Source organism: Procambarus clarkii, chromosome 85 (assembly GCF_040958095.1).
Source record: "Procambarus clarkii isolate CNS0578487 chromosome 85, FALCON_Pclarkii_2.0, whole genome shotgun sequence".
In the NCBI taxonomy this organism is placed as follows: domain Eukaryota; kingdom Metazoa; phylum Arthropoda; class Malacostraca; order Decapoda; family Cambaridae; genus Procambarus; species Procambarus clarkii.
Window position 1 is genome coordinate 14,279,296 of NC_091234.1, and position 14,171 is coordinate 14,293,466.

General features: G+C 43.5%; 1 protein-coding gene across 1 annotated transcript; it reads right to left on the reverse strand.

The window, feature by feature from the left end:
• Nucleotides 1-9,979: 9,979 nt before the first annotated feature.
• Nucleotides 9,980-12,013, reverse strand: LOC138358695 (piggyBac transposable element-derived protein 4-like). Its single transcript, XM_069316850.1, has one exon. The coding sequence runs from the start codon at nt 12,011-12,013 to the stop codon at nt 9,980-9,982; it is 2,034 nt and encodes a 677-aa protein (XP_069172951.1).
• Nucleotides 12,014-14,171: the final 2,158 nt, after the last annotated feature.

Below are 14,171 nucleotides of genomic sequence, written 5' to 3' on the forward strand. Positions count from 1 at the left end.
AGTGTTATATTAGAGATTACTTTCAAGGCTTCATTTCGTAACAAGCCTTGTAAATAAGTGAATTTGGTTGTTTGAGGAATGTTGACTTTAGAGTCTACTGCATCTACGAATTTACTCCAGAAATCATCCCAACTTTCGTTCTCATTACCAGAGAATGTGGGTATATTGATTTGAGGTAATTTGACCTCAGGATCTGTACGTGCAGCAGAAGGTACTGTCAGCTTGTTTTTAGCAATTTGCTTCTTAAAGGGTAGAAGTTTAACCCGTATATCTTCTTCATACTCAGCTAAATCATCTATAACCTCCTCAAGTTCACTACTATCTACAGAAGTTGAGTGAAGTTCTGTCAAATACAGACTCATTTGTTGCTTAATATGGGCAAATTTGCTTTCAGCAACTTGTAGTAAATCTTCTAATTCAAAGTAATCAACAGTTGACTCTTGTGACAGATTTTGGCATTTATTAATCTGTCTGGTCAAATGACCTTTCAGACCGATAAGGGTCCTTTTCATTTTGGTAGCCGTTTCCATTTTGTTGGGTAAAGGCTGATTTGTCAGTAAATATTTGTTACTGAGATAACTGGGATATTGACTCATTCAGTGGAGTTCAATATCAATGAGAATAGCCTAATTTACTTGAATAGACTATAGTTTTACCTACCTAACAAGAGATAGTTAACTATTTTGAGCAGTGCTCGAACTTCACCATTAACTTTCGTCCTGTTAGCTCTTCTATATCACCATTAGATGTAATGGTGATCATTCAGCAATACACAAAATAGATACACACAAAATAATGAGTACAAGATGAAATATTATGGAGACACTCCAATCAGAGTTATCCCAAAGTTTAATCCCACCCTGATAGGGTCAGCACAAATAGTATAATACATACACTACTGACTAGCTTAAGTCTAGTCGTGATAATTCCTACCTAAGAACTATAAATTTATTTAGTCTGGGCTTGTGCCAAATTCAGCACAATCACAGCCTAAATTCTACCTAATAAGATTGGTAAAGATTATTGTGGTGCAGTAATGTGAATATAATTGTGCTGTATTTTTGTTTTTTTTTGTTTTTATAGTTTATAAGTGTGCACTTGCACACACAAGTGAAACAATTATGTACAGTTAAGTTTGGCTTGCCAGACACAGCCGTTTGTGATAATTGATTGTGTTGATCAATTTGTCAACCACATGTAACCTAGACTCACCTGACAGGTGTACACCATCTCTGGCCAGGTTTTGTCTATAAGGTCTGGCTGTAAATTGGATATAAGTGGCATCTAATCTCACTCGTTTTTTCAGCATGAAATTTATGTACTTAGCAGCTCTCTGGTTGTATTCTGGTGTTACTCCCCAACGATTATCTTGACTTGGTTGGCGAGGTTTCACTAACGTGAATACTACCGAATTACTGATGAGCTTGAAAGAAGAAATTATGGCTCTAAGGTGCTTGATCACCTCAGCTGGATGACGAGTAGGATGGATGTCATTACCACCTAAGCATATAATGGTTAAATGGTGAGACCACTCTAACGCAGGTGTTAGTGTGGAATTGTTATAAAAGTTATGAGCTCTTGCTCCTGGTGACCTAAAGATTCTTACCTCAGTATGAGGTATAGGTCTAAGTGTTGTGGGCAATTGACTGTGTCCCACAAGTGCTACCTTATACATGAGGTGAAAGTAGCAATGAATTGGTTTGACTTAGACTAACCTATGTTACGCTGTTGGTAGACACAATTAATTAAAATGGTTAGTCTAGACTACATCACACAAGGATTAGTTATTACTAATGAGTATTTATAATTATAATTTATGTTTATCCGGTTCGAAGGACCATAATGTGGGACATTTGGGGCTTGACTCTATTTATTTAAATATTAATGTAATGAAATCAATTACGAAGGACCACCCGCTTTTATAGTAAAGAGGGAAACTAATAAAATGTGATCATTAGAAAATTCCTAGAGGAACCAGTAACTATGGATAAATACTAGAGAATATAATCACTTGTATAATTAATGGGCTGTATATAATTTAATTGAATCAAAGCCTCAAACACCTACATTGGGGGGGTATTACTAGAACTTCATATATGTCTAGGAATTAGTGTGGTTCGTACACCAGTTCATTATGTAATAACCTAATCCTATGACCAATTATAGAATCAATAAAAATTTGTCACCAATAAGAACATAGATTATGAATATTAGAAATTAATGATTATAATAAACACGTGTTAAATCCAGTGAACAGAGATCAGTAGTAATAATACAATACAGATAATTTAATTAATGGAATACGGAAAAAGGTGTTAGCTTGAAGACGTTTTCCAAGACATCAGTCATGAATCATCCTCGGAATCTCCTGAACTCATCATGGAACACTGGGAGATGATTAACACGGGAAAGTGACAGCTCGGGGAATTCTTCACACGCAAGCTGTAAATCAAGATATACCTGGTTGATACCTGGTTGATGGGGTTCTGGGAGTTCTTCTACTCCCCAAGCCCGGCCCGAGGCCAGGCTTGACTTGTGAGAGTTTGGTCCACCAGGCTGTTGCTTGGAGCGGCCCGCAGGCCCACATACCCACCACAGCCCGGTTGGTCCGGCACTCCTTGGAGGATATATTACGTAGCAACATATTAGGCTGCTAAATATCTATATTCAAGAAATTGGAAATGGAGAGTGGAAATTGATACTAACATGTGTTTTATTTATGTCACTCGGCGTGACGACAAGCTACCCTGCTGTAACCTATCTCTATTGATGCATCAAAAGGGAATAAGTGTACTTAGCTAATAGGGCACTGTGTAAGTTGAAGCTTGCCGAAGTTCGTGTCCTAGGCTCTAGCGTCGTAATAGCGAACACGTGGCGTTGAGCCTAGCCTAGATGTCGACGCGCTTCTCTGGCCGGTCACGATGGACTACACGGAACAAATTAACAGGTTCCGGGCTGAATGTCAAGTTAATTCTCGTTGACGATTCACCACAATGTATCCTATGACACTGACACCAGCCAAGTTGCTCAATTCCGCAACTATTCTTCACACCGCACAGTGGCGACTTTCGTCTCTCGTCGACGCCTCCACACGCTCTCGGTGGCGTCTCCTCGATTAATGGCGTCTCCCCTGCCCCGCTCCGCGTCCCGCATTTGTTACACAAATTATTTACTGCGAATAATATTATTTCTCGCAGTTCCGACTAAAATGCTTGGATAATGACGGGTTTATAATTCAGAGTTAAATATTATTATTTGCTCGTTTTACGATGGTAAACGAGCAATGGAGATGAATTTAATTCTCTCCATGGCATTCACGCGTGACGTTAAATTTATTACCAGATAACAGTTGTAACTAGAAACGCTCTATTTGGCATTATTTGGGAGTCAGGTTATCGGTAAATAATTATCACACAGAACACTGTTGTTTTTAGAGAATCAAACTCAATTCTCTGACACACTGGATATAGATGTGTTTATTATGGTGGAATCTGACGCAATACTGGCGTCTGGTGATGTAAGAATTCTAGCACTATTGTACAGATACAATTATTAGTACATGTGAACTCTACGGTTGGTTAATTTTAGTTACTACAGTGATTAGTAGATTTAGTAATAATTAATAATAATACAACAGTGTTGTATTAGTGTTGGAAATTTCCAACAAGGATATGGGGTGAGGGGAAGGAGGGATAGGGAGGGTATTGGATGAAGGGGGATGGGAGACAGGGGGGGAAAGGTGGGAGGGGGGACATGATGGGAATGGGAGAGGGGTGACAGGGTCAGAATGGGGTTGGGGGGAGGGAGGGTTGGGTGTGGGTAGGTTGGGTTAGGGGAAGGGAGGGTTGCTATGCAGAGAGGGGTGGTGGTGTTTCCCTCCCCTCTGGTGTTGCTGGGATGCTGGTCTTGGGTTCGCCTCTTGTCTCTGGGACTGTTGTGTTGGGGGCTGCGATTTCCTCGTTTAATCCTCTCTCCCTGCGCTTCCTCCTTGCCTCTGCTGCCCTGGCTCTCTCCTTTTTTGTCCTGTCCCTCTGCACGAATACTTGTTTGTATCCCTCCAATTATCTCTTCCCTACTGTGACGGTAAAGCGTTGGTGTTCGGCTGTTTGAAAAGCTGGGGGCAGGGCCTCGTCACATAACAAAAAAAAAAGAGAAGTTTGTCCTTTCGTCTGTGGTAATGTAATGGGAAGACACACAAAACACAAGTATATAAACAATGAAATTTTAATTACTCTAGAAAACAAGACATGAATAAAGGCAATCTCATAAAATGCAGGACAAGTCAACAAACAAAACAACATGAATAATCACTGGCAATGAAAAGTTACTCTAAGACAAGTAAGTTATAGTGATAGCAATATAAATAAAATATGTGCGGTGCTGGAATACTGGATTCAAGCTGCCACCTCCCTTAGTACACGAAAGCCAAGGCTTAGTCTACCAGCGAGAGATGTCAACTCCATGGAGCACAGAGATATTCTGAGGAGTACAGCGTGCTGCTGCCCAGACGTCGACTCTCGGTGGTGGTGGGAGTGCAGGTGCGGCGAGACACCAGCCAATCAGCAACAGGCAGGCGGAGTATAAGCAGTTTGCTGGTTACGGTGGCTGTAGCAGGTGTCGGGGTGTGCATGGTACGATTTGCTTCCTGGGCAAAACGTTTGGCGATACTGGTGGACGTATCTTCTATATAGTATCTTGTACTTTAAAGACGTAATGATGTAGGGAAGAGCAGGCTCAATCTCTCTTGAAAGAGATTATCGTCACAACTCTCCCCCGAAGCCTGCGGTTCTGGAAGAAGTTACGTCTTCATGTGGTGGAGTGATAGTTGGAGTCGCTTCTACTTCATAGACTCTGGAGAGGGCGTCGGCTATGATGTTGTCAGAACCCTTGATATAGCGGATCTCCAGGTTGAAATCTTGCAGATATAAAGCCCATCGTAGAAGACGTTGGTTATTGAATTGGGCTTGATGTAAGAAGCGGAGAGGATTGTGGTCTGAGAAGATGGTGGTAGACCTGGCACCTTGTAGGTATGGAGCAAAGTGCTGGAGATTCAGGACGATGGAGAGTAGCTCCTTCTCGATAGTACTGTAGTTCCTCTGGTGGGGTTTCAACTTGTAGCTGTAGTAGCTGACAGGTAGAACCTCCTCGCCTCGTTGCTGCATCGAGACACCACCGATGCTGGTACCACTGGCGTCGACATGAAGGACGAAAGGCTTGGTGATATCTGGTGAGGCGAGAATAGGATTAGAACAGAGGAGGAATTTGAGTTGTTCGAAAGCAACGGTTTGCTGCATGGTCCAATTATACCGTTGCTTGGGACTGGTTAAAGTGATTAATGGTGTTGCTACCGTACTAAAATTTCTCACAAACCTACGGTAGTAGGAGGCAAGACCAAGGAAGCGCAGGAGCTGCTTCCTGGTGATAGGCTGTGGATAATGCTGGATGGCTTGAGTGTGTGTGTCTAACGGAGCTAGGCTGCCACTCTCAATTACATGACCCAGATAACGCACTTTACCTTTGGCAAAGGTGGACTTGCCCAGGTTGATGGTGAGGCCGGCTGTCAGGAGCTTGGCGAACAGTCGTTGCAGCTGGAGCAGATGTTCGCTCCAGGTGTTGGATGCTACGACGATATCATCCAAATAGGCGTAGGTGTTATCCAAGCCCTGGATGACGCGGTTGACAGCTCTCTGAAAGGTGGCCCGGGCATTACATAGTCCGAAAGGAAGGCGTTCATATCTGAAAAGTCCAAAGGGAGTGATAAAGGCAGATATTTCTTTGGCTCGCTCTGTTAGACACACTTGGTAATATCCCTTAAGGAAGTCCACTTGGGACAAGTACTGGGCATTACCAATGGTGTCAAGAATGTCATCTATCCTTGGCAAGGGGTATGCATCCTTGACTGTCACATTATTTAATTTACGGTAATCCGTACACAGTCTCACCTTATTTTGGGGTTTTGGCACCAAGATACAGGGTGAGGCCCAGGGGGACTCACAAGGTGTAGCCAGTCCATGATCCAAGAGGTACTGCACCTCAGCACGCATGACTTCCTTCTTGCTAGGGCTGATTCGGTAGAAGGGTTGACGAATCGGCCGGGTGTCAGGGAGCAGTTGGATGTCGTGCTGGGTAATATTACACTCTTGTGGATCATCTCAGAACAACTCCTGATGTTCTTTGAAGATCTTGATGAGAGGTGCACTATGATTGTCCTGAAAATAATTGTGAAGATCAGTTAGGATTTCCGAATTGGAAAGCGCTGACTCCGTGTCAGTGCTTTCGGGAGGAGAAGCAGGGAAGGTCTCACTGTTGATGTATGGCTCTTTAAAGGAAGAGTAGTTTATCATGACAGTGGGAGGAGTACCGTTATATAGCTTCAGGAGGTTGACGTGGTACAACTGGGTCTTCCGCCGCCTATCTGGAGTCTCTAGACGTAGTTGTGGTTGTTTCTGCACTCCTTGATGCGGTAGGGTCCTGAAAACCTGTTTTGTAAAGGAGAACCTGGGATAGGGAAATAAGCAAGCACGAAGTCTCCCGGTTTAAATTTCCTTACTTTGCTGGTCTGGTCGTAATGAGTCTTCATCCTCTCCTGTGCTTTCAATAGATTATCTTGGGCAAAACTGTGGACTCTCTCTAGAATGTGTTGCAGGTTTTGAAGAACCTGGGGCACATTCTGATGCTCACTGAAGGTGGCATCACGTAGAGAGTCTTTGAAAGCTTTGAGAGGAGTACGGCACTTACGTCCGTAGAGCATCTCATAAGGAGATACTCCTAGAGACTCATTGGGAAGACTTCTAAAGATACACATTATCAGGTCAATTTGCTTATCCCAATCCTTAGAGGTTTCATTACAAAACTTCTTCAGGAGTGCTTTAATAGTCTGATGACTACGCTCAAGAGAACCCTGTGAAGCAGGATGATAGGAGCTGGACAATACCTGTTTGATGTTGAACTCTTCCAGTGTCCTCTTGAAGAGATCACTGGTGAAGTTGGTGCCACAGTCGCTCTGAACCTCCCTTGGAAATCCATACTGGGTGAAGATCTTCAATAAGTGTTTCACAACCGTAGCAGCCGTAATGTTCTTTACTGAAACTGCTATGGGGAATCTGGTGGTAGGACACAGGATGGTTAAGATATATGCGTTACCTGAACTGGTCCAAGGTAAAGGACCAACACAGTCTATAATAAGTCTGTGGAAAGGTTCCGCAGGCACCTGTATGGGAGTCAGTGGTGCTCTGGGGATAGAGATGTTCGGTTTACCTGCCATCTGACATGTATGACACTGTTTGACGCTATTTACCATACCTGGCCAGTAGTAGTCTTGACGGATTCCGTGGTAGGTCTTGTTAAATCCGTAGTGGGAGAGTGCTCCATGGGCCAGGTGTAGAATAGTGGGCCGCAGGCTGGCAGGAATCACTAGTTGTTCGACGTTTGCCCAATCGTCCTCCTCCTTCAGTTTACTGGGTCTATATCTGCGGTAGAGCAACTCGTTCTCTAGGAAGAACCCAGGAATACTGTCAGGTTGAGTCTCAGCCTGGAAAAATAATGGTGTCAAGGTAAGATCTTCCCTCTGTAACTTACGGAACTCCAACTTGGTCAGATTCGGGGTAGTTTCTGAGGGCCATGAGGGACAGCGGTAGCAGTAGAGTCAGCTGGCTGTGGTCGTGTAGCTTGTGCACGGGTGGTCACTAAAACCGGAGGAGAAACTTCATCACTCTCTTGAACCTTTGCTGGAACATACTCAAAGATGGGATTATCCATTACAGAGGTACACACCTGGGGTTTGTCCATGACGATCAGGTTGGTCGGTTGCAGGTCTTCTGCCAAGTCGTTGCCCAGGAGAAGTTGCACTCCAGGCATGAATTGAGATTATGGGCAATGAAGAAGAAAACAGATAAATGACTGGCTAGTAGATGTGGACATTTTGCTGGAGGCGTGAGGCTCGCTTCCGGAGGACCTTGACCTCACTTGAGTGCCAGACATCGCAGGGGAAAGCCGCGCTCCTTTTGAGCTCCCGTCAGAAGGGAACCCCTAGTGATATGTCTCTAAGAGAAGAGAAGTGTGCAGACGTACCAGCTGTGGAATCGAGCTGGGGACGTGTGGTCTCAAGTCGTGGGCGATGATTAGTGAATCTTAAGCCGCCCGGAGGCCTTATTGTGGGCCGTGGAAGCGCCGTGACCAGACGCAGTCAGAGGGAAAGCGCCCTCGACCAGATAATCTGTGGTAAGCACGATATACGCCAGTTCATAGTGATTGCTTGTAGTTGGTCGTGTGCCCAGCGACAGTAGCGATGTTTATTTTATAAGTTAGACATGTTTTAATAAGGCAGAAAGCCTGAAATAGGAGAGTGAAGAGGGAGGAACACGGAGCGACGTCCTTCCCCTCTGAGCTCTGACAGACGACTGAGGGAGCCCGGCTCCTGACGGAGGAAGACCCTCCCAGCGAATGAGGACCGCCGCTGGGCGAGGTGGAGTATGGACCCGCCCAAAATGGGGGAGTCCACTCTCACTGTATATAGAGGACAGATAGAGGTTGGAGACAAACATATTGTGTGAATATTTTTGTTTATGTGTTAATGGGGAACATTTTTATTGGAGTGTCGATGGGTTGCAGGTTTGTCTTTGGGGAAGAAGTTGCTGAGAACTTCGAAGCCAGCATAGATGAAGTAATTGATGAGACTCCAAGGTAGTGAAGCAGAGGACCTCGAGCTGTGAGGAGAAGCAGTGAAGAGGAGTGTCACGTGCTTCTGTAGAGGTGGAGAAGCACCATAGTTGCTCGAGGAAACTTCATGGTGTAGCAGCCAAGAGAGCTGTGGAGGAACCTAGCAGAAGGGTGAAGCACCTTAGTTGCTCAAGAACACTTCATGATAGCAGCCTGGAGGAGCTGCAGAGGATCCTGGTAGTGAAGCCCGGAAGAACCTAAAGATATTAGGGTAGTGAACTTCCAGAGGTGGAAGGGAAGTTCTGGTGGATTACTTGTAGGGAGTTGATAGTGTTTGGTTGTCATTAGTGTGCAAGACGCAGTGAGAGGTGAGTGGTTGTTTGCATTCTTATGTCAAGGAGTGTTTTGTACTGAAGTTTAGAGTTACAGTCGTAGGCTGGATTACCTACAGATGTATGCGTTCCAGGACTGACAGTGATCGATTGATCATTGTTGTGTATCAATGAACATTTATACTGATATATGTTATTGCATTCAAATGCTGATTTTCTATATATATATTATCTTGCTGATGGTGCAACAGTGTATGTAGACTTGATCAACTTGAGAAGGTTGATAGTATCAGGTGGTGAACCAGGAGATAGGATACCACTTGATAAGCTGACAATAGAGTTCTGATGGTGTTGGAGTGCAACCTGATTGTAATATTATAGAGTATAGGATTCATTATTATTATATGTGTGTATGTATCGTGTATGTGCTCTGTCCAGTAAATGTATCCCAATTTGCTGGTATTTGACCTTGTCCTAGTGAGGCTTCCCATGAAATAGTACAGAAGGAGAGAGAGAGAAAGAACCAAGAACCACTGTTGTGGACAGGGTAGAAGGTAATACTAATAAGTCAAAGGGGGATTGAGGAGATCATATCACCTAAGGAGAGAGTGGGGAGTCACAGCGGCTCGAGTGGGTGTGTGCACGTGACAACGAGGCTAAGTGTTGGAGCTGCATCCCCTAAACGTGTGACGTTGAGCCCCTCTCCAAGAGCCAGAAGTGCCAAGGGTGGTGTCCTAGTGAGGTATAAGCACTCTACCGAGGTGTGGGTTGGGTTGTTCGTAGAGAAGGATCAACGACGACAACACCAACCAACCCACGACTATAATACTTCACAATGATTTATACAAAGTGTGTGTACTTACCCACGATGTGATGATGGAAGGTCAATAAGTTGAGCATTTTGTTATCCACTCCACCTGCTTCAGGAAAATGTCCCTGAAGTTGCTCAACAGATGTTACGTTAGGTGGAGTGGAGGGTTGCAGAGGCGCTATTTTTTCGCTGTCCAAAATACGCTCTTGCGGTGGTATTTTGTGTAGCATGGTGTGACACACAAAGCAACTCCACATGTCTTGCACTGATACATAGAGTCTCTCCTTATTCCTGACTTGATGCAAACACGACACCGTTTACGTTTTGCAATTTTCACTATAGCATGGGTCAACTTCTTGTTCAGCCTATCCTCTGGATCAACAATACGTGGGTTTTTCACTGGTGGAGGACGAGGTTCAGGTTCAGGCGTTTCCGTTTCAGGTTCTGTGTCAGATGAGGATGCGTCTTGTGCTTGGGGTGGAGGAGGAAATAAAAGACGCCTCACTCCAGATGGTCCCGGTGGTGCCAAATCATCAGAAGGATCTTGGTAATCCTCAGCATGTGGGATAGGGCTTTCAGTGGCAGGCCACTCATCCAGGTCCCACCTCAACAGGGACCATATTGCTACCTCGTGAAACTGGAGTAGGGTCAATTTCTTGGCATCAGTACATGTGTACATCTTGTACAACACATAGGCATTGTGTAGAGCCATCTGAAGGAAACAAAATGTGATCTTCTTCGTCCACTTATGTGATTTCCTGGTGAACCTGTAATATTTGACCATTTGGTCGAAGTGATCAACACCTTTCATGTTGGTGTTGTAGTCGCAAATGGCAGTTGGTTTGTTCACAGTTACAATCTTTACTGATGTTGCTCCGTCACGTTTCCTCACTCTCTTCCTTCGTTGTACTTCTTGTGTGTCAGCATTATGGCAGTTTGTGATCAATGACACCACTCTCTTGTCTTTCCATAGGATAATAAAAGTGTTGTCCTTGCGCCTGAAAATGGTTTGATCAACAGCGAATTTACCTTTTGCAAACTGTTGCAGAATTTTGGGGGCGCCACAATGCAATCTGAGTGTTCCACAAGTGTACACACCATGTTCCCGTAGCAATTCTGTGAGATGGACAGAGTTATAGTATTTGTCCATATAAAGATGATAACCCTTGTGCAATAATGGCCACATCAAGGCCATCATTGTCTCCACTGTTGTCTTACCAACTCCAGCATACACCTCAAAGTCAATAATGTAGCCAGTCCCTGCCTCAGCAAGCATGTACAACTTTACCCCATGCTTATCTGATTTATTTGGATTGTAAACCTTGAAGGATAAACGACCACGCCACGACATTGTTCTTTCATCCAAACTGAGTGCTTTATTGGGAACGTAGTATGTGCCAAACTTGGTGGTAAAATAAGTAATGATTGTGCGCAGTTTTACCATTCGGTCCTTATTGTTTTGGGAAATTGCAAGCTTGTTGTAACTATGGAAAAACTGGCTGATATGTTGGTATCGTTTTGCAGTCATGAAAATATTGAAGGTCCTCATATGCCACAACCGGCTTGTTTGCCAGTACATTCTCATCGTCGGGAGGGGTGCAATACCCATCAACATAGACAGACCCAAATACCTGGCCATTTCCTTCAACGATACCTCTTGCCACATCCTCATGGTGTGCCTGGAAGCAATCTGAATAAATTGTCTGGCATACCTATTCGTTTCCACTGTGATATATTCAATGAGGGCCCGTGTCAGGAATAATTGTATGAATTGCACGGGAGTGGTTGGCACTGGGACAGTTAGGCCTGGTGTGGCAGTGAAACTGTCTACAAATGGTGGTGTATTGTCACTTGACCAGGCATCATCAGGATTTGGCTGGTGAAGCCGTCCTGCACGCCTCCTTATGGGTGGCTTGGGGCGGCCCTCATCCATCGCCTCATCCTCACTCCCCTCGCTACTCTCCTCACTCGATGATTCATCAAACTCATCAGACGTCGCGGTCCCCTCACAATCACTACTGAAATCGCTTTGACGTTCTTCCCCCTCAACATCTGCCTCGACATCAGATAAATTATCCAACAATTCAGGAATTTTACTGGGGGTACGCTTCACCCTGCTGAACTTTTGGTAGAGCATACTCAACCTATCCTCCTTGGTGGTTTTCGTATCTTTCTTGGGCGCCGAAGTGCTCTGTCCTTTACCACGATCCATGTTTTCAAGTAATACGGTGATTGTAAGACACGGGAACGAATAAACACGCCTAAACAGGGCAGAGAGGTGCACAAGTTCTGGACGCGGGAGGGCGGCATTCCGGTCACGACAGAGGTAACCAAAGGCCTAGGCCTTTGTTTACCTAGGCCGACCGCAAGGCGTGACGCAGAATCCCATGCGGCCTATGGAGGATTGTGGGAAAACAATGGCTCTCATTTAAAAAAAATGAAGATCGGATAGTAATTTTTTTTTTTAGCAATCCCTATTAATAATCCCTATTAACCCTATTAATATCCCCTTTGTTATGTCCATTCATCCACTTGTAAACCTCTATCATGTCACCCCTAACTCTTCGCCTTTCCAGTTAATGCAACTTAAGCTTTGTTAATCTTTCTTCATATGAAAGATTTCTAATTTGGGGAATTAACTTAGTCATCCTACGCTGGACACGTTCAAGTGAATTTATATCCATTCTATAGTATGGCGACTAAAACTGAACTGCATAATCTAAATAGGGCCTAACCAGAGCGAGATATAGCTGAAGAACCACATCAGGTGTCTTGTTACTAACGCTTCGATTAATAAATCCCAGTCCTATTTGCCTTATTACGAACATTCATGCATTGATCCTTTTGTTTTAAGTTCTTACTAATCATAACTCGCAGATCCCTTTCGCAATCCGACTTCGCAATCTCAAAACCATCTAGCTCGTATCTTGTAACTCTATCATCATTACTTAGCCTTAGAGTCTTCTTCCGTATTAATTTATCTACTGATTTTTGTATCATCGGCAAATTTGCAAATGTTGCTACTCAAACCTGAATCTAAATCATTTATATATATTATAAACAACAGAGGCCCCAGGACAGAGCCTTGAGGCACTCCACTTACAACATTTTCCCACTCTGACTTGACTCCATTTATACTAACTCTCTGTTTTCTTTGGGATAGCCATGCCGTAATCCAACTTAATATAGCACCCCCAATACCATGAGCCTCTATCTTTTTAATCAGTCTTTCATGTGGTACTGTATCAAAAGATTTGCTAAAGTCAAGGTACAAAACATCACAATCCTTACCACTATCAACTACCTCAACTATGCTAGAATAAAAAGATAACAAATTTGATTAACATGAACGGCCATTTATAAAACCATTTTACGACTCCATTATTATTAATTTATGTTTTTCAAGATGAAGACGAATTTTATTTGCAATTATTGATTCGAGTAACATAACCACAATGTACGTTAGGCTAATTGGCCGATAGTTTGACGCAAGTGATCTATCTCCTTTCTTATCGAGGGAGGGGAGAAAAAGGACCGTGCGCGCTCCGTTAAAATCGGACATTAACCGGGATTCTTAGGACTACTGCCATGGATTACTGATTACAGACATAACAAAGTGCATAGTGACCCGCTGGAAAATTGAAAATAGTCATTAACAATAGAACTTTGTGTTAAATTGAGAATAAACGGGAGACACGTGTGAGCCAGTGAACGAGGCTTTGTGTACATGCGTGTATTAGGAAAAAAAAATAGTGAACGGTGATTCGTGGAACAGTGATGTGGAACGGGTATCACAACAACATATAAGTTGGAAGTGAAGGAAAATCGTGCATAGAATATTATAAATATAGAATACTAAAAATATAGAATAGTGGCAAGAGGCGGCATCAGTGGTTATAAATCGGGTAACTGGAAACTGGTGACATCAACCTGGGACAACAAGAGGTCACCTGTATTCACCAGGGACCAGCTTCGCTACCCTATGCTAAGTACCTGCCATAAAGTTTGAACAAAATAACATACATAATATTACTAATATACGGTATACATATAATATTATAAATATTAAACATATAAATATATATACATATAATTTTATAAAGAGTTAAAAGGACTGACATCAACAAGTGATCCATACAGTGACTCTCAAATACAACACAATACACCAGACAATGGAGAGGTGTGGCGAGTGTTCGGGAGTACTGGGAAAACGAAATGTAGGCGTAACGTGCTGCATCTGTAACATAAGATTTCTCCTGGGCTGTACAGAATTAGCTCCTGGATGCATAAAAAGGCAAGGAATTTACTGGGTTTGCAAAGATGACAGATTAATGTTAGAGAACATAACTAAACTGATGAAAAACATTCCC